Genomic DNA, 22,338 nt, shown 5'->3' with positions numbered 1-22,338 from the left:
TTTTTTCGAAGTTTTAAATTATTTCTTCTTCAATCTCTTTGTTAATGATCTGTTAGAGCTTTCTATTTCATGATTCAATTTTATTAGATTATATAAGAACTTAATCCTTTTCCTCTACCAGGCATAGGAAACCTTTTCCCTGCCAAGGGCCATTTGGATATATATGATGTCATTCACAGACCATACAAAATTTTCAACTTAAAAATTAGGCACCTGTAGATTTCTTGAATTTTGAGTTCCACCTGAGGCTGCCTTGGCAGGGCCACACCAGATGATTTTACGTCTCTCATTGGGCCCATGGGCTGGATGTTTACCACTCCTGCTAGGCTATCCAATTTGTTGGCTTATACTTGTTCATAATAGCCTCTTATGATTTTTATTTCTAAGGCACCTGTTTTAATGTTTTTACTTTCAATTCTGATTTTATTTGATTCTTCTCTCTTTTTCTTAATCTATTAAGGGCTATGTTGGGTTTATTTTTTCAGAGCAGTAACTCTTGATTTTATTTACTTTGTGTGTTTTTTCTGTTCTCAATTTCATTTATTTTTTTTTCTGATCTATATTTTTCTATCCTTTTGCTAATTTTTGGTTAATTTTGGATGTTTTTGCTTCTTGAAGCATGTGTTAGACTATTAATTGAGGATCTTTTTTTTCCTTTTTAATGTAGGCATTTATTGTTATGAATTTCCTTCATGGACCTACATTGGCTGTATCCCATGAGTTTTGATATGTTGTCTTTACATTGTCATTTATTCAAGACATTTTGTTTTTTAAATTACCATTTTATTTTTTGACCCATTGATTAATCAGGAGTATCTTGTTTAACTTCTAGTTATTAGTGAATTTCTCAAAATTCCTTTTGTTATTGACTTCTAGTTTGATAATGTTGTGGTAAAAATACAACATGCGATATGATTTTGATCTTTTTGAATTTGTTAAATTTTGTGTGTGTGTGGAGGCCTGTGTGGTGGCACAGAGGGTAAAGTTACCACCTGCGATGTCAGCATATTATACATATCCCAGTCCTGGTGTAAGCTCATTCTGTTCCACTTTCTGTTCAGCTGCCTGCTAATGTGCCTGTGAGGGCAGCTGAAAACGACTCAAGTGCATGGGCGCCTGCAATCCACTTGGGAGAACCAAACGGAATTCCAGGCTTCTGGCTTTGTCTTGGCCCAGTCCCAGCTATTACAGACCTTTGGGGAATGAACCAGGAGATGGAATATTTTTTTTCTCTCTGTCTCTCCCTCTCTCTTATTACTTTTGATATATATATACGTATATATATATATTTTAATTTTTGACAGGCGGAGTGGACAGTGAGAGAGAGACAGAGAGAAAGGTCTTCCTTTTGCCGTTGGTTCACCCTCCAATGGCCGCCGCGGTAGGCGCGTTGCGGACGGCGCACCGCGCTGTTCCGATGGCAGGAGCCAGGTGCTTATCCTGGTCTCCCATGGGGTGCAGGGCCCAAGCACTTGGGCCATCCTCCACTGCACTCCCTGGCCACAGCAGAGAGCTGGCCTGGAAGAGGGGCAACCGGGACAGGATCGGTGCCCCGACCGGGACTAGAACCCGGTGTGCCGGCGCCGCAAGGCGGAGGATTAGCCTAGTGAGCCGCGGCGCCGGCCTACTTTTGATATATTTAATGTGTGGCTTTCTTGTACCCATCAGTGAACAAACCAACTGAACTTTTCTAGGATAATTGAAGACATATTTTGAGTCAATGTTTAGTAAAACTGTACTGAATTCATTTGTTTTCTTATTGGTGAGTGTAGCAGTATGGTAAATTTTTAGAGGTCTCTACTTCAGAACTGAGTGAGCAAGATATTTATTAACTTCATTTGTTTGCTGATGTATTTAGGTGAGCTAGTGGAGTTCATTCAGGAGGCCACAGTAGACAGCATCACATACATATGAAATGGGATTGGAGCATGTATTTACTTACAGACTGCAGTTTCCCATGATTCTAACCAAAAGTTTTGGGATCAATTTAATACCATAGAAGTTATTCATCTTTTTGTATTTCTTCATAAAGAACCTAAAGATTTTGTTTTACTTTTTTTTTTTTTTTTTGATAGGCAGAGTTAGACAGTGAGAGAGAGAGAGACAGAGAGAAAGGTCTTCCTTTTTCCGTTGGTTCACCCCCCAAGTGGCCACTATGGCCGACGTGCTGTGCTGATCCGAAGCCAGGAGCCAAGTCCTTCCTCCTGGTCTCCCATGCAGGTGCAGGGCTCAAGCACTTGGGCCATCCTCCACTGCCTTCCCGGGCCACAGCAGAGAGCTGGACTGGAAGAGAAGCAACCGGGACAGAATCCAGCACCCGAACCGGGACTAGAATCCAGGGTGCCGGCGCTGCAGGTGGAGGATTAGCCTAGTGAGCCAGGGTGCTGGCAAGTTTTTGTTTTTGAAATTTGAATGCTCCCCATAGTAGAGCTTCACCTGCTCTATTGAATACAGCAGTACAAAAACTGGCATGTGTTCAAAATTATGTCTTCATCCTTTTTAAGAACACAAAGCAATAATTTCTTTATCCAGTCTACTGTTGATGGGCATTTAGGTTGATTCTAGGTCTTAGCTATTGTGAATTAAGCTGCAATAAACATTTAGGTGCAGACAGCTTTTTTGTTTGCCAATTTAATTTCCTTTGGATAAATTCCAAGGAATGGAATGGCTGGGTTGTATGGTAGGGTTATATTCAGGTTTCTGAGGAATCTCCAAACTTTCTTCCATAGTGGCTTTACCAGTTTGCATTCCCACCAACAGTGGGTTAGTGTCCCTTTTTCCCCACATCCTCTCCAGCATCTTTTGTTGGTAGATTTCTGTATGTAAGCCATTCTAACTAGGGTGAGGTGAAACCTCATTGTGGTTTTGATTTGCATTTCCTGATGGCTACTGATGAACATTTTTTCATGTGTCTGTTGGCCATTTGGATTTCCTCTTTGGAAAAATGTCTATTGAGGTCCTTGGCCCATCTCTTAAGTGGGTTGTTTGTTTTGTTGTTGTAGAGTTTCTTGATCTCTTTGTAGATTCTGGTTCTTAATCCTTTATCTGTTGCATAGTTTTCAAATATTTTTTCCCTTTCTGTTGGTTGCCTCTTCACTTTCCTAACTGAAATTATGGGACATGTACTCTAGAATACTACACAGCAGTAAAAACCAAGGAAATCCGGTCATTTACGAAAAAATGGAGGAATCTGGAACACATCATGCTGAGTGAAATAAGCCAGTCCTAAAGGGACAAATATCATATGTTCTCCCTGATTGGTGACAACTAACTGAGCACCAAAAAGGAAACCTGTTGAAATGAAATGGACACTACGAAAACAGTGCTTGATCAGCCCTTGTCCTGAATGTTGATGAACAGCTTAATACTTTATCCATTTTAGTATTTTTTTGTTCTACTTAATACTATTGATTGAACTTTTTAATTAACACAGTTATTCTTAGGTGTTTAAATTTAACTGAAAAGTGATCCCTGTTAAATATAAGAGTGGGAATAAGAGAGGGAGGAGATGTACAATTTGGGACATGCTCAATCTGACTTGCCCCAAATGGTAGAGTTAGAAACGTGCCAGGGGATTCCAATACAATCCCATCAAGGTTGCATGTACCAATGCCATCTCACTAGTCCAAGCGATCCATTTCAGTTCACTATTGATCATAATGATAGGTCTAAGAGTCAAAGAGATCACATAAACAAGACTAATGTCTGCTAATACTAACTGGTAGAATTAAAAGGAGAGAACGATCCAACATGGGAAGCGGGAGACACAGCAGACTCATAGAATGGCAGATGTCCTAAACCGCACTCTGGCCTCAGAATCAGTCCTTAAGGCATTCAGATCTGGCTGAAGAGCCCATGAGAGAATTTTAGGCATGGAAAGCCATGACACTGGCAAAAAAAAAAAAAAAAAAAAAAAAAAAAAAAAAAAAAAAGTAGACCTCAATGAAAGATCTGTGCGAGTGAGATCCCAGTGGAAAGAACAGGCCATCAAAGAAGGAGGTACCTTTCTCTGAAGGGAGGAGAGAACTTCCACTTTGACTATTACCCTGTCAGAATAAGATCGAAGTCGGCGAACCCTAAAGGCTTCCATAGCCTTGGCAACTCATGACAAGAGCCTAGGGTGATTACTGATGCCATAAACAAGAATGTCAATTTGTTAAGTCAACAACAGGAGTCACTGTGCACTTACTCCTCATGTAGTATCTCTGTCCTTAATGTGTTGTTCAATGTAAATTAATGCCGTAACTAGTACTTAAGCAGTACTTTACACTTTGTGTCTCTGTGTGGGTGCAAACTGATGAAATCTTTACTTAATGTATACTAAATTGATCTTCTGTATATAAAGATAATTGAAAATGAATCTTGATGTGAATGGAATGAGAGAGGTAGCGGGAGATGGGAGGGTTGCGGGTGGGAGGGAGGTTATGGGGGGGTTGGAAATCCACTCTAATCCATAAGCTGTACTTCAGAAAATTATATTTGTTAAATAAAAGTTAAACAAAAGAACACAAAACAATTACTACTTCTCTGTGACTCCATCTGTAACTTAAATTTTGTAGAATTAAGTGTATTTTCCAAGATGGTCTTTGTGTTTTTTTTTTTTTTTTTTTTTTTTGACAGACAGAGTGGACAGTGAGAGAGAGAGACAGAGAGAAAGGTCTTCCTTTTTGCCGTTGGTTCACCCTCCAATGGCCGCCGCGGTAGGCGTGCTGCGGCCGGCGTACCGCGCTGATCCGATGGCAGGAGCCAGGTGCTTCTCCTGGTCTCCCATGGGGTGCAGGGCCCAAGAACTTGGGCCATCCTCCACTGCACTCCCTGGCCACAGCAGAGAGCTGGCCTGGAAGAGGGGCAACCGGGACAGAATCGGTGCCCCGACCGGGACTAGAACCCGGTTTGCCGGCGCTGCAAGGCGGAGGATTAACCTACTGAGCCACGGCGCTGGCATCTTTGTATGTTTTTAAAATGTGTTCACAGTACTTTCTTTTTCTTTAAGATTTATTTATTTGAGAGCTAGAATTACAGACAGAGAGAGGAAGAGACAGATAGAAAAGCCTTCCATCTACTGGTTCACTCCCTAAATGGCCAAGATGGCCTGAGCTGTGCCTATTTGAAGTCATAGGCCAGGAGCTTCTTCCAGGTGTCCTATGCAGGTGCAGGGGCCTAAGACTTGGGTCATCTTCTGCTGCTTTCCCAGGCCATGGCAGAGAGCTGGATCGGAAGAGAAGCAGCTGGGCACTGGTATAGGCTTCCATACGGGATGTCATTGCGATGGATGGAGGCTCAACCCACCATGCCACAGCACCGGCCCCATGTCCATAGCACTTCCTATGTATTCTTTTCAAAATTGGCTTTCCCAGCATTACCTGTGTATAAGGAGATACTGGTTGTATTTTTCCAACGACAATATTAAATGAATCTCCAGTCTAGATACAAATTTCAGGACATTTCTTGTAGTTGCTGCCTAGCCATAGCATTCAACTAATTGTATTTCTAGAAAGCTGAGAATTGTCTGGGTGCTCTTGTAGGAGCATGTTCTGTGGTATGTGAGCCATCATATGAGTGATGCATCATATGGCTTTAATTACAATCAGTTTGTATTTGTGTAGTGTTTTCTCCCTAGGTTGTAAGTATGAATTCCAAAGAATTCTAATGGTACATTTTCCAAGGTAAATATTTGTTTTCAAGCAAATGTTGAAAGGCATAAAACAACCAATTAATTCTGCCCTTTGTTTTGATTCTGTTCAAGATTCAGTATAATTAAAAGAATAGACTCCTTGTTATTTCTCTGTAATATAGTACTTAAGAATTTCTTAAATCACTGATTTTTTCTTTTCATTGTTTGATATGCTGCCTCCCAAATTCTAATTCCTGCTCAAGCTCCCTGTCTTCACCCACAGAGATACACTCAGAGACAAACAGATAAGTATACCCACATGCACACAAACACACACGCACATGTGTATACACATACACAGTGTTGAATACCATTCAGGTGCTTCATAGCTCTCTTGGGACCCAGCTTTAGCATTTCTGCATAGAAAACTTACAGAGAACCTGGAGGTTTTTTTTTTTTATTATTATATTATCATTATTGTTGAAACTTAAATGTTCTCCTAGCCCTATCTGTACTATTATTAACAGGACTGTCTTCCCCTTGGTTCTATTAATAGAGCATGAGCAGCAGAGAGACCAATTTACTCATCAATGAAGAATCAACGGTAAGCAACAAACGACACTATGCTTTCTTGGGTGGACATGGATGGAACATGTTTTGCAGTCTACAATGGCGTTATTCTCTTTCCCAGTTCTTTTATTCAGGCCCTTTTGGGTGGTGGTTAAAAACCTATTACTTTAGAATAAAAAAGTCAGTTTCTTAAGGGAAAAATTATATCAAATATATTAATTTGAATGACACGTTAGGATAGCACTTTTCATTCATTTTAATGTTTCTCAGTTTTGCAATTGAGAAAATGAATGATTTAAGAAGTTGGCTTGATCAAAATTATCTCTATTTTTAATGGACTAGAACTCAAGTTTCTGAAGCCTACTTCAAAATCCTTTCTGTGTCACAGCACTCTTCTTTGAAGTACATGCCTAAGAATAATCATGAAGAAATGTGATTTTTTTAAAAAATAAAATATCATTTATGATGTTAGTAAAGGACTTACCTTTTTTTTTAGTTGCGCAGTAAATGAAAGATCTGTTCAGGAAGATGTAGACAGTTTCACAGTAGAAATGTTTCTATATTGACAATTTTCACAATAGGTGATGGTTTGCTTTTCAGTAGGCTACCAATATACACTGTTCTCATGAGGATTGGTCAAATTAAACTGAAATTTTGTTGATTTATTTTCTTTATTTTTATTGTATAATTTTATTGTATTATTTTATATATTATATAATAATAATATAATAATTATTATTAAATATTAATAATATTATTAAATAATATAATATAGTATTTTATATATTATATAATGTAATAATATATTTATTATATAATTTTATTGTATTATTATTGTATAAACATTAATGTGATTTCCCTCTTGCAAACTATTCATTGAATAAGATTTGGTGGAACCTAAACCTCACACAATTTTATTGTCATTTTTTAAGGAAAATATTTTACTTTAAAAATTTTACAACAAATTTTCCTGTCAGATTACTTGACTAGATTCCTTTCTAAATCCTTGGCAGGCCCACAGTAGATAGCATTACATACAAATGCAATGGGATTTGGAGGACATATTTACTAGAGACCCAGAGTCTCCCATGATTCTTCTGAGTGGTTACAGTCTCAATTTAATATCATGGGTGATATTCATCTTTTAGTATTTTTTAATAGAATACCTTACATTTTCATTATTGAAATTTATTTACTTTTTAAGATTTTATTTTATATTTGAAAGTCAGAGTTACAGAGAGAGGGAGAGACAGAGAGAGAGAAAGAGATATTCCATGTGCTGACTCACTCTCCAGATGGCTGCAATGGCCAACATTGGACCAGGCCTCAGACAGGATCTAGGAGCTTCTTCCAGGTCTCCCAAATGGTTGGCAAAGGCCTAAACACTTGGACAATCTTCCATGGCTTTTCCCAGGCCGTTAGCAAGGAGCTGGATCAGCAGTCAGGACATGAACCGGCATCCATATGGGATGCTGGCATCACAGGTGGCACTTTTACCTATTATGCCACAGTAATGGCCCCTGTTAATTGAAATTTAATGCTTGGATCCAGCACTGTGGAGTAGTGGGTAAAACTGCCCATCTATGGCACTGGTATCCCAAATATGGGTACTATTTGGAGTCCTAGTTGCTCTACTTCTGATCCAGCTCCCTGCTAATGCACCTGGGAAAGCAGAGGAAGATGGCCCAAGTATGTGGGCCCCTGTACCCAGGTGGTAGACCTGGAAGAAGCTCCTGGCTCCTGGATTGTGATTGGCCCAGCTCCAGCCGCTGTGGCCTTTTGGGGAATGAGCCAGCAGATGGAAGATCTCTCTCTTTGTCTCCCTCCCTCTTTCTATAACTTTGCTTTTCAAATAAATAAATATTAAAAAAAAACTTTATATAAAAAAAGAAATTTAAAGGCTTCCCTTGCATCACCGGCACTGTTGTATTGAGTACAGTAGTACAAATGTTGGTGTGGGTTGAAAATTATGTCTTCGTCCTTTAAACGCTTGAAGGTAAATACATAAACTGGAATTATAGAACAAAACATTTTCAGGTAAGTGTTTCTTCTTTTTTCCTCTCCATTCTTCTGTGGAAAACATTTTCATTTTTAAGTTTTTTTTTTTTTCAGTGATATTGCAAATATCCCTGATATGAATACCCTTTGGAATTCATCTTAAAGTATTTTGGTTAGTGTATCCTTCTGCCTTGGAGTTCTCTATCAAAGAACCAAGGCATATATAGCTTTGTCATTTATCTCCAAATTCCTCTTCATTTAACATGTTTGACAAATATATGAGAGTGCCAGTTTCCTGCTTTTAGATTTTTTTCTTTCTGATATTGAGACACCGAGTAACTATTAGAAGCTCTTTCAGTTAGCTCAGCATCTTAGTATAGTTTAAATGTGCATTTTTCTTAAGATGAGTGAAATATGCATTTTTTTCTATACTGAATGGTCATTTTAATTAATTTGTTACATCAGTCTGTTCATATATCTTCTTCATTTGCCTGTCAGGTAGTTAGGTTTTCATTTTTTCTCTTGATTTTTTTTGGGTGGGGGGACTATGTATATCTTTAACATTATCTTTTTACCTATGTTAAAAGTTGCAAATACTTTGCCCAATTATGTTATTCTAATAATTGAAATTTTAAATTCCAAAAAAGCTTTGAAATGACCTATGATATTTCATTATCTATGCTGACATTATCTTTGGTTACACAGTATATGTTTAAAATTTATGAGTAAATTTTTTTGAAAACTTCACTTTCATATAGTTTTAGATTTACAGATTTATTACAAATATACTACACATTCCTTATACCCCATGTCTTCTGTTATCTTCTTCTATTAGCATCTTACATTAGTATGGTTTATTTCTCACAATAAAGTTAATTTATTCACATTTCCTTAGGTTTTTCCTAATGTCTTGTTTCTATTTCAATATCCCATCAATGATACTGCATTGCATTGAGTAGTCAGGTCTCTTAAGGATCCCCTGGTTGACACAGTTTCACATACATTTCTTGTTTTTGAGAAGCACCATTCAGGTATTTTGAAGAATGTCCCTTATTTGGGGCCTAGAACTCAATCTAGGTTTTTCATATGGGTTGAAGGCACCCAGGTACTTGAGCCATAACCATCTACCTCCTGGAGTGCACATTAGAAGGAAGCCAGAATGAAAGCAGGGCCAGGACCTGAATCTAGACTCTTCAAAAATGAGATGCTGGTGTCCAGGTGTCCAAACAGCATCTTAACTTCCACAACAAATGCATGCCTCCCAAATATATATCATTGATTATCCAAGATATTTTTCGGTAATTGCCTTGGTATTTTAAATAATGATTACGGTAATTGAAGATTGGAGACAATTCATGATTTAAAAAATTAAATAACATTTTCTCTTTTAGTATATTAGGAAGTTATAAGATATTTTAAAAATAAACTCTGTGCAAGCTTTCTATACATATATACATAAACTTTTGCCTATGTAATATCTGCATCATCTCAGTATAATTATAGTAATTCTGTTTTCCTTGCCTAATCAATCAACTATCTAGGTATTTTTAACAGCCTGTTTTACTCTGTATTTTTATTATTTCAATGTTTTTCTTCATTATCATTTTTTCTCTTTCCTTCTTAATTAAGTCCCACAAATATTTATTGTTTAAAGCTATCCTCTAAAGGATTTAGGGAGGAGAGGGCATATGACACAGCAGTTAGGATGCTGTTTGGGTTGCCCGCATCTTATGTTGGAGTGCATGGTTCAAGTCACAGCTCCTCTAGCTTCCTGGTAATGTGCAACCTAGGAGGCAGCAGATGATGACTCAAGTACTTGGGTCCCTGCTACTCATGTGGGAGACCTTGATTGAGTTCCAGGCTTATAGCTTTTGTCTGGCCCATCCCTGGCTGTTGCAAGCATATGGGGAGTGAACTAGCAGATGGAAGATTCATATTCTCTCCCTCTCTCTCTCCCTTTCCCTCCCTTTTAAATAAAGTTAAAATAAATAAAACGTTCAAAAAGGAGTTCTGGGAATTTGAAGTCTCTTGCCCATTGGCTATTGGTTTCCTTCTATTTTTTCCCCCACTTTCCTCCTTGCTACCTCTCTCCCCTCCAGGATTGAATATCACACACTCAGATAAACAATTATAGAGTGATCATACTAAAGTTTCTGTATATGTTTCTTGGAATCTTTAATTCTGGGTAGGAAATGCTAACTCTCTATCGGTTGCTTCACAGCCTGCAAAACGGTACAATTTGTTCCTGCGGCGGCGTCTTATGGTAAAAACCAGCGCTGAATGATGCTGCTTTTGCTCTGGATGGCTGCAGCAATAGCATGGGTCATTTTTCTCCCAAGGAGTACTGTTGATTTGCTGGGACTTTCTCACTGATACCCATTTCCCAGGGAATTGAAGTTTCAGAATAATGATTCTTAATCTTTTTTATATCTAATGGAATCTGTACCCTCTTTCTAAAAATGTACACATACATACACACACACACACACACATGCACAATCTACATAGCTTCAGAGGTTTATCAAGCCACTAGGAATACAGATTAATGTATCTAAGAATAATTACATCATTCAGAGAAGCTACTCAGATATTTGTTTCATTATAAATAGGCATTTCTAAGCACAAGTCAAATATGAGCACAAATACTCATACTATAAAATATGATCTAAAGATATAAATGGCATGTTTGGAGCCCAAAAAAAGCACAATGTATTTTAATAACATTCAGTTATATATAACAGAATTATCAGATCTTTCTGCCCCAGTTAACTGGTTTTTAACTGTCCTAAGACGTGTACCTCATGGTGATTTACAAGGTTACTGATGATTTTTTTTTCTTTATATTAAGAAAAAAATTCACAGCTTAAACTTAAAACGCCACATAATGATAGAAGTTTGGGTCATCCTAAGTCATCTTGGTTCTAAGGAACAAAATAAATGTACTCATTGTTATTGTACACTCAGGAAAAGAATTGGAATCCCTATTCTCTTAAGTATTTTGTTGAGTCTTTGTCAAAAATGGAGTATAAATTTTGTCCCCTTTGTTTGCACATCTTCAATCAGTAGTACCACCCTTCCGGATCACGGTTGAGCTTGTCTGTATAATACGATCACTCATAAATATGGTAGATATCAAAATTCTTACATACATGCATACAAATATGGCTGCTACAGACATAGGACAAGAAAACTATTGCTTTTTCCTTCTGATTTTGTATTTTGATTAAATATAGTCAAATTAGAACTATTTATTCTAATTGGCTTCCACAAATTGATGAATTTCATAAGATAAGCTAATACTATGATGACTTACAAGAATGAATGGTTTTGTTGGTTTTGCTTTGTTTCCTTTTCCAAAGTGATTTTCAATCAAACTTACATGATAATATAATAGCTGTTACATAGATATAAAATACCACAAATTGAACATGACCACAAATTGAACATGAGCTTCCTAACTTATTCATACCTGACTGACTTACATCCACTGTCTTTTATGGGAGATCCATCTGGCCTGATTTAGGTGAAAAATGGTATAGAATACTATAAAACAATACTTACAGACATAAACTATTAGAAATACCAGTTGTGCCCGGTTGCTCCTCTTCCAGTCCAGCTCTCTGCTGTGGCCTGGAAGTGTGTTAGAGGATGGCCTAAGTGCTTGGGCCCTGCACCCACATGGGAGACCAGGAGAGGCACCTGGCTCCTGGCTTCGGATCAGCGTGGTGTGTCAGCCGCAGCGCACCAGCCGCAGTGGCCATTGAGTGAACCAATGGAGAAGGAAGACCTTTCTCTCTGTCTCTCTCTCTCACTGTCCACTCTGCCTGTCAAAAAAAAAAAAAAAAAAAAAAAAAAAAAAAGGAAATGCCAGTTGTGAAGATTAAAATCATTGAACTTCCTATTCATGGGTTAGCTAAAGCAATTGGAAAGGTGCCTCATTGACATCCAATAAATCATCTATTTCTGTAATTCTATGTGCCACACTTAGGCTATTAATAATATTAAGTATTACATATTTTATATTGACTGTGAAAAGCCAAATCAGTCACACATGAAATTCTTTTAGGAGTTCTCTAGTGTTTTTGCTATTTTGAAAGAGAAATAGTTAACAGGCAACACAGCATATGAAATTTAAAGTTTTAAGTTTAGTTATTAAACCAAGCAAATTTGTATAGATTTAAACAAATGATTGATTTTGTTTCACATGAGAAATCGATGTTAAAGGGAAATTTGCATGAGTTTTTACTTGCTGTAAGACCAACTAGCAGGCTCCCAGCTTTCTAATCTTTAACTGCATGTTAGTTTTGTTTTAATATTTCAAAAGTAGAATTAGAAAGTGGAATATTTCTGAACTATGAGCATTAGTCATAAGTTTCTGAGAGTGACATTCCACTAATCAGTCAGCAATTAATTAAACCTCCAAAGTAGTATGTAACTATGAATTATTAAGTGGACTAATAGGTGTGTTGTTTAATGAAGATTACAAAGTTCTCTGAATATGCATTTTGGAATCAGTGTATACATATACTTATTTTATATTTTGGTATAATTGTAGTATTTTTGTTGTATGCACAAGTAGTCAATTTGCTGATCCTCCTCCTGGGTCTTTTTTATTGAAAGCCCTATATGGAATTTGACTTCATTACATAAGCATGTTGATGGAAACTCCAATAGTGTGCCCTGATCTGTCATTTCAAGAATCAAATATAACATTAAATGGTGACCAAATTTTAGATAATTGAGTCTGCATTGTGGAATAGCAGTTTAAATAACTGTTCACAATGCTGTAATTCCCTATTGGAGCAATGGTTTGAATCCTGGCTGTTTCACTTCTGATCCAGATTCTTGCTAAAGATCCTGGAAAGGCAGCAATAAGGTGGTCCAAATACTTGGATCTCTACCACCCACGTGGAAAATCTAAATGGAGTTCCAGGCTCTTGAATTTGACCTGACCCAGCCTGGGCTGTTGCAACCATTTAGGGAGTAAAGCAGTAGAGAGAAGATATTTTTCTCTTTGTGTCTCCCTCCCTCTTGCTCACTCTGTCAGTCTGCTTTTTAAATAAATGAAATAAATCTTTAAGAAAACAAATATTAGGTAATCATTTCCATGTTTTTTGCCACTTGAGAATAAAAATAGAATTTAAAATTGTGCCATTTATGTCTCCTACAGTTTCAAAAAAATGAACAAAGCAAAGATTCTATCTTCTTCCGAGATGGGATTAGGCAAATTGATTTTGTACTTTCCTATGTTGATGACTTAAGGAAAGATGCAGAAATAAAAGCGGTAAGTGCCTATGTGAGAAACACAGGAATAACAAAAAGAAGTACATTCTATATTTTGATGTGGATATTCACATTGAATTACATTGTAAAAAGTCAGAGACTTCTGAAGTATTATTGAAAGCTGAAACTGAGTGAAAAGACTACAAAATAGGCAGCTGAGTAATGAATGTGTGATGCCAATTAAATTTACTGGATGTTTTAGAGACAAAGTCCTTTTACTTCTCCTCCAAGAAGCTGAGGTACTTTAGACGGCTCACATTAGATATTAAGTGTGGCCACCAATTTGCAGGAGCCTCTTGAGTCCACAAACTCCATCAGTATTTAGACAGGGCCATAATCAAATGGAAGTTCTGTCCTCCCTTTGGAGAAAGGTACCTCCTTCTTTGATGGACCCTTCTTTCCACTGGGATCTCACTTACAGAGATCCTTCATGTAGATCATTCTTTGCCAGAGTGTATGGCTTTCCATGCCTGAAATGCTTTCATGGGCTTTTTAGCCAGATCTGAATGCCTTAAGGGCTGATTCTGAGGCCAGAGTGCTGTTTAGGGTGTTTGTCATTCTCTGAGTCTGCTGCTGCTTCCCATGTTGGATCATTCTCTCCTTTTTAATTCTATCTATTGTTATTAGCAGACACTTGGTCTTATTTATGTGATTTTTTGGACACTTATTCCTATATATATAAGTTACACTCTTAAAATGATCACTTTAACTAGTAAGATGGCATTAGCACCCACTTTAATGGGATTTGGAGTCCCATGGCAAAGCTTTACCCTTCGGGGTAAGTCCGAGGGAACGTCTGCCGAACTGTACATCTCCTCCCTCTCTTATTTGGGCTCTTATTTTTTACTGGGATCAATTTTCAATTGGATTTAAAGACCTATGAGTAATTCTGTGTTAAGTAAATTGTTCAACCAATGATATTAAGAAAAGAGCAACAAAATAAAATAATAAACTGATCCTCTAAAGTCAAGACAAGGGCTATTCAAATATTTGTTTCTCATAGTATAAATTTCACTCCTACATGTTTCCTTTTAGGTGCTATATTAGTTGTCACAGATCAGGAGGAACATATGATATTTTCTGTTTGGGACTGGTTTATTTCACTAAGTATGATTTTTTTCAGATTCATCAATTTTGTTGCCAATGACCGGATTTCATTTTTTTTTTACCACTATGTAGTATTCCATTAGTACATATCCCATAATTTCTTTATCCAGTCTTCTGTTGACTGGCATTTAGGTTGATTCCATGTTTTAGCTATTGTGAATTGAGCTGCAATAAACATGGAGGTGCAGATAGCTCTTTTATTTGCTGATTTTATTTCCTTTGGGAAAATTACAAAGGGTGGGATGGCTAGGTCCTATGGTAGGACTATATTCAGATTTCTGACATACCTCCAAATTGTCTTCCATGCTAGCTTTACCAGTTTTCATTCCCACCAACAGTGGATTAGGGTACCTTTTTCCCTACATCCTCACCAGCATTTGTTGTTTGTTGATTTCTGTGTGAAAGCCATTCTAACTGGGGTGAGGTGAAACCTCATTGTGGTTGTGATTTGCATTTCCCTGATGGTTAGTGATCCTGAACATTTTTGCATGTGTCTGTTGGCCATTTGGATTTCCTCTTTGAAAAATGTATGTTTAATGGGGCTGGTGCTGTGGCAGAGCAGGTAAACACCCTGGCCTGAAGTGCTGGCATCCCATAAGGCGCTGGTTCTAGTCCTGGCTGCTCCTCTTCCAATGCAGCCCTCTGCGGTGGCCTGGGATAGCAGTAAAAGATGGCCCAAGTCCTTGGGCCCCTGCACCCATGTGGGAGACCCAAAAGAAGCTGCTGGCTCCTGGCTTCAGATCGGTGCCACTCTGGGCATTGCGGCCATCTGGAGAGTAAACCATTGGATGGAAGATCACTCTCTGTCTGACTCTCTGCCTCTCTTCTCTCTGTGTATCTCTGACTTTCGAATAAATAAATAAATCTTAAAAAAAAAAGAAAAATGTCTGTTTAAGTCCTTGGCCCTTCTCTTAAGTGGGTTATTTGTTTTGTTGTTGTGGAGTTTTTGATCTCTTTTTAGATTCTGGATATTAATCCTTTATCAGTTGCATAGTTTGCTAATAATTTCTCCCATTCTGTAGTTTGCCTCTTCACTTTCCTGACTGTTTCTTTTGCCTTTCAGAAACTTCTCAATTTGATGTAATCCTAGTTGTTAATTTTGGCTTTGGCTGCCTGTGCCTCTGGGGTCTTTTCCAAGAAATCTTTGTGCCAATATCTTGTAGGAATTCTCCAATGTTCTCTAATAATTTGATGGTGTTTGGATGTAGGCTTAGATCTTTAATCCGTGTTGAATGAATATTTGTGTAAGGTGTAAGGTAGGGGTCTTGTTCATTCGTCTGCATGTGGAAATCTAGTTTTCCCAGCACCGTTTGTTGAATAGACTGTCCTTGCTCCAGGGATTGGTTTTAGCTACTTGATCAAATATAAGTTGGCTGTAGATGTTTGGATTGATTTCTGCTTTGTTCCATTGGTTTATCCATCTGTTTTTGTACAAGTCCCAGGCTGTTTTGATTATAACTGCGCTGTAGTATGTCTTAAAATCTGGTATTGTGATGCCTCCAGCTTTGATTTGTTGTGTAAAAATGCTTTAGCTATTCGAGGTCTCCTGTGTCTCCATATTAATTTCAGCACCATTTTTTTTCTAAATCTGAGAAGAATGTCTTCGGTGTTTTGATTGGTATTGCATTGAATCTGTACATTGCTTTTGGGAGATTGGACATTTTGATGATATTCATTCCTCCAATCCATGAACATGGAAGAATTTTCCATTTTTCTTTTTGTGTCTTCTTCTATTTCTTTAAGGTTTTGTAATTCTCATTGTAGAGATCTTTAACATCGCTGGGCAAGTTTATTCCAAAGTATTTGATTGTTTTTGTAGCTATTGTGAATGCGATAAATCTTGAAGTTCATTCTCAGCTGTGGCATTGTCTGTATATACAAAGGCTGTTGATTTTTGTATACTGATTTTATATCCTGCTACTTTACCAAACTCTTCTATGAGTCCCAATAGCCTCTTAGTGGAGTTTTTGTATCCTCTATATAAAGAATCATGTCTTATGCAAAGAGGGATAGTTTGACTTCCTTCCTCCCAATTTGCATCCCTTTGATTTCATTTTCTTGCCTAATGGATCTGGCAAAAACTTCTAGTACTATATTGAATAGCAGTAGTGAGAGTTGCCATCCCTGTCTGGTACCGGATCTCAGTGGGAATGTTTCCAACTTTTCCCCATTTAATAGAATGGTGGCTGTGGGTTTTTCATAAATTGCTTTGATTGTACTGAGGAATGTTCTTCCTTCTATACCCAGTTTTCTTAGAGTTTTCATCATGAAAGGATATTGTATTTTTGTCAAATGCTTACTCTGCATCTATTTAGATAATCATGTGGGTTTTTTTTTTTCAGCAGTTTGTTAATGTGGTGTATCACATTGATTGATTTGTGAACATTGAATCATCCCTGCATGCCAGGGATAAATCCCATTTGTTCTGGGTGGATGATCTCATGTGTTGTTGGATTTGATTGGCTAGAATTTTGTTGAGGATGTTTGTGTCTATATTTATCAGGGAAATTGGTTTGTAATTCTCTTTCTCGGTTGCATCTTTTTCAGGTTTAGGAATTAAGGTGATGTTGGCTTTGTAGAAAGAATTTGGAAGGATTCCCTCTCTTTCAGTTGTTTTGAATAACTTGAGAGGAATTGGAATTTGTTCTTCTTAAATGTCTGGTAGAATTCACCATTGAAGCCATCCAGTCCTGGGCTTTTCTTTGTTTGCCTGTGTTATGGGTCTGTTTAGGTTTTCTATGTCTTTATGGCTCAATTTAGTTAGATTGTATGTGTCCAGGAATCTATTTCTTCTAGATTTCCCAGTTTGTTGGCATATAGCTCTTGGTAATAATTTTTGATGATTCTTTTTATTTCTTTGATGTCTATTGTCACATTTCCTTTTTAATCTCTAATTTTATTGATTTTGGTCTTCTCTGTCATCTTTTTGGTTAATTGAGCCACTGGTGTGTCACTTTTGTTTATTTTTCAAAAAACCAGCTCTTCTTTTTGCTGATCTTTTGTTATTTTTTTTATTCAATTTTGTTGATTTCTTCTCTAATTTTAATTATTTCTTTTCTCCTACTAATTTTGGGCTTGGTTTACTCTTGTTTTTCTAGATCCTTGAGATGCATCGATAGCTCATTTATTTGGTGCTTTTCCAATTTTTTTTAAAGGTTTATTTTATTTAATTGAAAGACAGAGTTTCAGAGAGAGGTAGAGACAGAGAGATGTCTTCTATCCACTGGTTCAATTCCCAGATGGCAGCAACTGCCAGAGCTGCACTGATCCAAAACCAGGAGCCAGGAGCTTCTTCCGGGTCTCCCACTTGGGTACAGGGGCCCAAGTATTTGGGCCATCCTCCATTACTTTTCCAGGCCATAGCAGAGAGTTGGATCAGAAGATGAGCAGCCGGGTCTCGAACTGGCATCCATATGGCATTTCGGCGCTTCAGGCCAGGACTTTAACCCACTGAGCAACAGCACTGACCTCCAATTTCTTGCTGTTGACACCTATTGCTAAAAACATTCTTCTTTTCACTGCTTTTGCTGTATCATAAAAGTTTTGATATGTTTTGTTGTCATCTGCATTTGTTTCCAAAATTTTTTTTATTTATTTATTTTTTATTTCTTCTATGACCTACTTCTCATTCAGGAGCATGTTGTTCAGTCTCCATGCATTTGCATATGCTCTAGAAATTCCCGAGTTGCTGATTTCCAACCTCATTGCATTGTGGTCCAATAAGATTCATGGTATGATTCAGTTTTTTTTAATTTGCTGAAACTTGCTTATGGCCTAAGGATGTGGTCAATCCTAGAGAAAGTTTCAAGCACTGCTGAGAAGAATGTGTATTCTGGAATTGTAGGGTGAAAAGTTCTGTACTTATCTGTTAGGTCCATTTGGTCTATAGTTAGATTAATTCTGCTGTATTCTTGTTTATTTTCCATCTGTTTGATCTGTCCATTGCTGAAACTGGAGCTTTGCAGTCCCCCAATACTATTGTATTTGAGTATAAGTCTCCTTTTAAATCTCTTAATATTTCTTTTAATTGGCCAGGTTCCCTTTAATTAGGTGCCTATACATTTATAATAGTTACATCTTCCTGTTGATTTGATCCCTTAAACATTATATAGTACCCTTCTTTGACTCTTTTAGCAGTTTTTGTGTTAAAGTTAATATTTTTCTGATATTAAGATGGCTATACCAGCTCTTTTTTGGTTTCTTTTGGCATGGAATATCTTCTTTCATCCTTTCACTTCAGTCTGCATATATCTTTGTGGGTGAGATATGTTTCTTATAGGCAGAAAATACATGGGTTTTATTTTTTAATCCAGTCAGCCAGTCTGGACTTTTTTATTTTTTTTAAATTTTATTATTATTATTATTATTATTATTTTGACAGGCAGAGTTAGACAGTGAGAGAGAGTGACAGAGAGAAAGGTCTTCCTTTTCCGTTGGTTCACCCCCCAAATGGCCACTACGGCTGCAAGTTGTGCCGATTCGAAGCCAGAAGCCAGGTGCTTCCTCCCGGTCTCCCATGTGGGTGCAGGGGCCCAAGAACTTGGGCCATCCTCCACTCCCAGGCCACAGCAGAGAGGTGGACTGGAAGAGGAGCAACCAGGACAAATCTGGCATCCTGACTGGGACTAGAACCTGGCATGCCAGCACCGCAGTTGGAGGATTAGCCTAGTGAGCTGTGGTGCTGGCAAGTCTGGTCTTTTGACTATGGAGTTGAGGCCGTTTACAATCAAGGTGAGTATTGATAAGTAATGACTTTCCCTGCTATTTTTCCAAAAATATTCCTAATTTTTACTTTGGATTTCCTTTGATCTTTTACTGAGAGATTTTATTCCTTTACCTTCTTTTGTAGTGATGACCATGTTTCTGTGTGCAGCACATCCATAAGCATCTTTTGTAGGGATAGATGGGTGATGACAAATTCTTTAATTTCGTTTTTTGTTTTAAAATATTTATTGATTTATTTGAAAATCAGAGTAACACAGAGACAGGAGAGACAGAGAGAGAGAGAAGTCTAGCATCAGCTTGTTCATTCCCAATTGGCCACAACAGCTGGAACTGTGCTGATCCGAAGCCAGGAGCCAGGAGCTTCTTCCAGGTCTCCCATGCGGTGGCAGGGGCCCAAGGACTTAAACCATCTTCTATTGCTTTCCCAGGCATAGCAGTGAGCTGGATCAGAAGTGGAGCAACTGGATCTCGAACCAATGTCCGGGATGCCAGCACTGCAGGCAGCAGCTTAAACTGCTACACCACAGTGCTGGCCCCTCAATTTCTATTTGTTATGGAAAGTCTTTATTTCATATTCATTCATAAATGAGAGCTTTGCAGGGTATAATATTCTGGGATGACAGGTTTTTTTTTTTTTTTTCTGTTAATCTTGGACTGTATCTTACCATTCTCTCCTAGCCTGTAGAGTTTCTGATGAGAAGTCCGCTGTGAGTCAAATTGGAGATCCTCTGAAAGTAATCTGGCATTTCTCTCATGCACATTTTAGAATCTTCTCTTTATGTTATTTGGACTTGGGCAGCTTCTATTTCTTTCCCAGGCCATAGCAGAGAGCTGGATAAGAAGAGGAGCACCTGGGACTAGAACCGGCACCCATATGGGATGCCATTGCTTCAGGCCAGGGCTTTAACCCTCTGTGCCACAGCACCGGCCCTGATACAGGCCTATATTGTACAGTGTTCAATATCTACTACCCTCATTTTGGTGAAAACATTCAGAATCCTCTCTTCTAGCTTTTTAAAAAATATATTATACATACTAAAGACATGCCTATTTGAAGATTAGTGTTTGAAGATACTGTAATTAAGTATTTTAAAATTTTAGTGTGTATTTTGTTATACTTTACTCACAGTTAAAGCAAAAATATTGATGATCAGTGAATTGTTTTTAAGTCTACATAATTTGATTATGTGAACTAATGACCTATAGTTTAATTTAATTTGATTTTTCTCTGTGTGAAGCCATTCTGTCCTTCAAGATTAAAAAGTCGTATTGACATTTTGGCTTAAAGTTGAATTAAATATATAATTTATTTGCAGAGTATTGAACTTTGTAATACTGAGTCATCCCAAATAACAGCATGATATATTTGTCTTATTGTAAAACTTTTATTTAAAAAACAGTATTTTATTCAGTAAAGTTTTTATATGTCTTCCATTAAAGGCTCTGCTGCATATTTCCCAGAGATTATAGGATACACTGGATTTTTATGATTATTGGGAATTATTGTACAGATGGAAAACAGTACATGACATTAAGTTTGACATAATACACAGAGGCCTTTTTAAAATAACGGGTGGGGCACAGAACACTTAGAAGTTTGGCCATCATATACCAAGTCTATCATTGAGCAAATAGAATAAAAGTATTCTGCATAATTCTGTTTGTTTTGCTAAAGGAAAGAAGAAAAGAATTTGAGCAAAATCTCCGAAAATCGGGTCTTGAATTGGAAATTGAAGACAAAAGGGTAAGTTTCAATATATATTTATACCTGAATCTTATTTTGTAAAATTTTTATTTATTTAAATATTGTTTGAGATAGATAGAGCACTCTTATCCACAATGAAGCCAGATAATCTAGGCCACAATCCAGGCCAGACTCACACCCTGCTCTTCCTCTGGCTATATCAACACAGTCCAAGTCTTCCACATAAGTGGCAAGGACCCAAGAACTTGAGCCATTCTCTGCTGCCTTTTCATGTGCACATTAGCAGAAAGTCAGAATAGATCCAATACTCCAATGTGGAATGGATACATCCCAAGAGACCTCTTAATTACTGTGCCAAATTTACATTTGGAAGAATCATATTTTTTTAAAATTTTATTTGTTATACAAGTTTCAACTATCTCATATATATAGATTTAGGAACAGTGGCACTCACCCCCCCCATCCTCCCTCCCACCCAACCCTCCCCTGCCCAAAATTCCCACTCTTAATTTTTACAATGAACAATTTTCAATATACTTCATGATTGTATAATTAGCCCTACCCTAAGTAAAAGAGTTCAACAAATAGTACGAATAGAGAGAGAGAAAAAAAAAAAAACACCATTCCTCAACAGAGGAGTCAAGGCTGTAACACCAATGCAATAAGCAATCACCAATTCTCTTTTTTTTTAAAAAAAAAACTTTTATTTAATAACTATAATTTTCAAAAGTACAACTTTTGGATTATAGCAGCTTTTTCCCCCATAAGCTCCCTTCCACCCACAACCATTCCATCTCCCATCCCATTCACATCATTATTCATTTTCAATTATCTTTATATACAGAAGATCAACTTAGTATATACTAAGTAAAGATTTCAACAGTTTGCAGCCACACAAAGTATAAAATACTGTTTGAGTACTAGTTTTACCATTAATTCACATACTACAACATATTAAGGATAGAGATCCTACATGGGGAGTAAGTGCACAGTGATTCCTGTTGATTTAACAATTGACACTCTTCTTTATGGTGTCAGTAATCACCCGAGGTTCTTGTGTTGAGCTACCAAGGCTATGGAAGCCTCTTGAGTTCACAAACTCCAATCATATTAAAACAAGGCCATAGTCAAAGTGGAAGTTCACTCCTTCCTTCAGAGAAAGTTACCTCCTATTTTGATGGCCTGTTCTTTCCATTGGGACCTCACTTACAGAGATCTTTCATTTAGGTCTTTTTTTTTTTTTTTTTTTACCAGAGTGTCTTGGCTTTCCATGCCTGAGAAACTCTCATGGGTTTCTCAGCCAGATCCAAATGCCTTAAGGGCTGATTCTGAGGCC

At 37.4% G+C, this 22,338-nt stretch overlaps 1 protein-coding gene across 1 annotated transcript in view; it reads left to right on the top strand.

Annotated features, from left to right (window-relative positions):
* Nucleotides 1–6,173: 6,173 nt before the first annotated feature.
* ANO5 (anoctamin 5) overlaps nt 6,174–22,338 on the top strand; it is a 99,823-nt gene continuing 83,658 nt past the window's right edge. Inside the window, exons 1-4 of the mRNA XM_062198068.1 lie at nt 6,174–6,218; nt 10,404–10,445; nt 13,353–13,466; nt 20,973–21,041. Coding sequence (XP_062054052.1) covers nt 6,174–6,218; nt 10,404–10,445; nt 13,353–13,466; nt 20,973–21,041 — 270 coding nt within the window. The remainder of the gene's footprint in view (nt 6,219–10,403; nt 10,446–13,352; nt 13,467–20,972; nt 21,042–22,338) is intronic.

Source organism: Lepus europaeus, chromosome 7 (assembly GCF_033115175.1).
Source record: "Lepus europaeus isolate LE1 chromosome 7, mLepTim1.pri, whole genome shotgun sequence".
Taxonomy (NCBI): Eukaryota; Metazoa; Chordata; class Mammalia; order Lagomorpha; family Leporidae; genus Lepus; species Lepus europaeus.
This window is presented reverse-complemented; position numbering and strand designations above follow the sequence as displayed.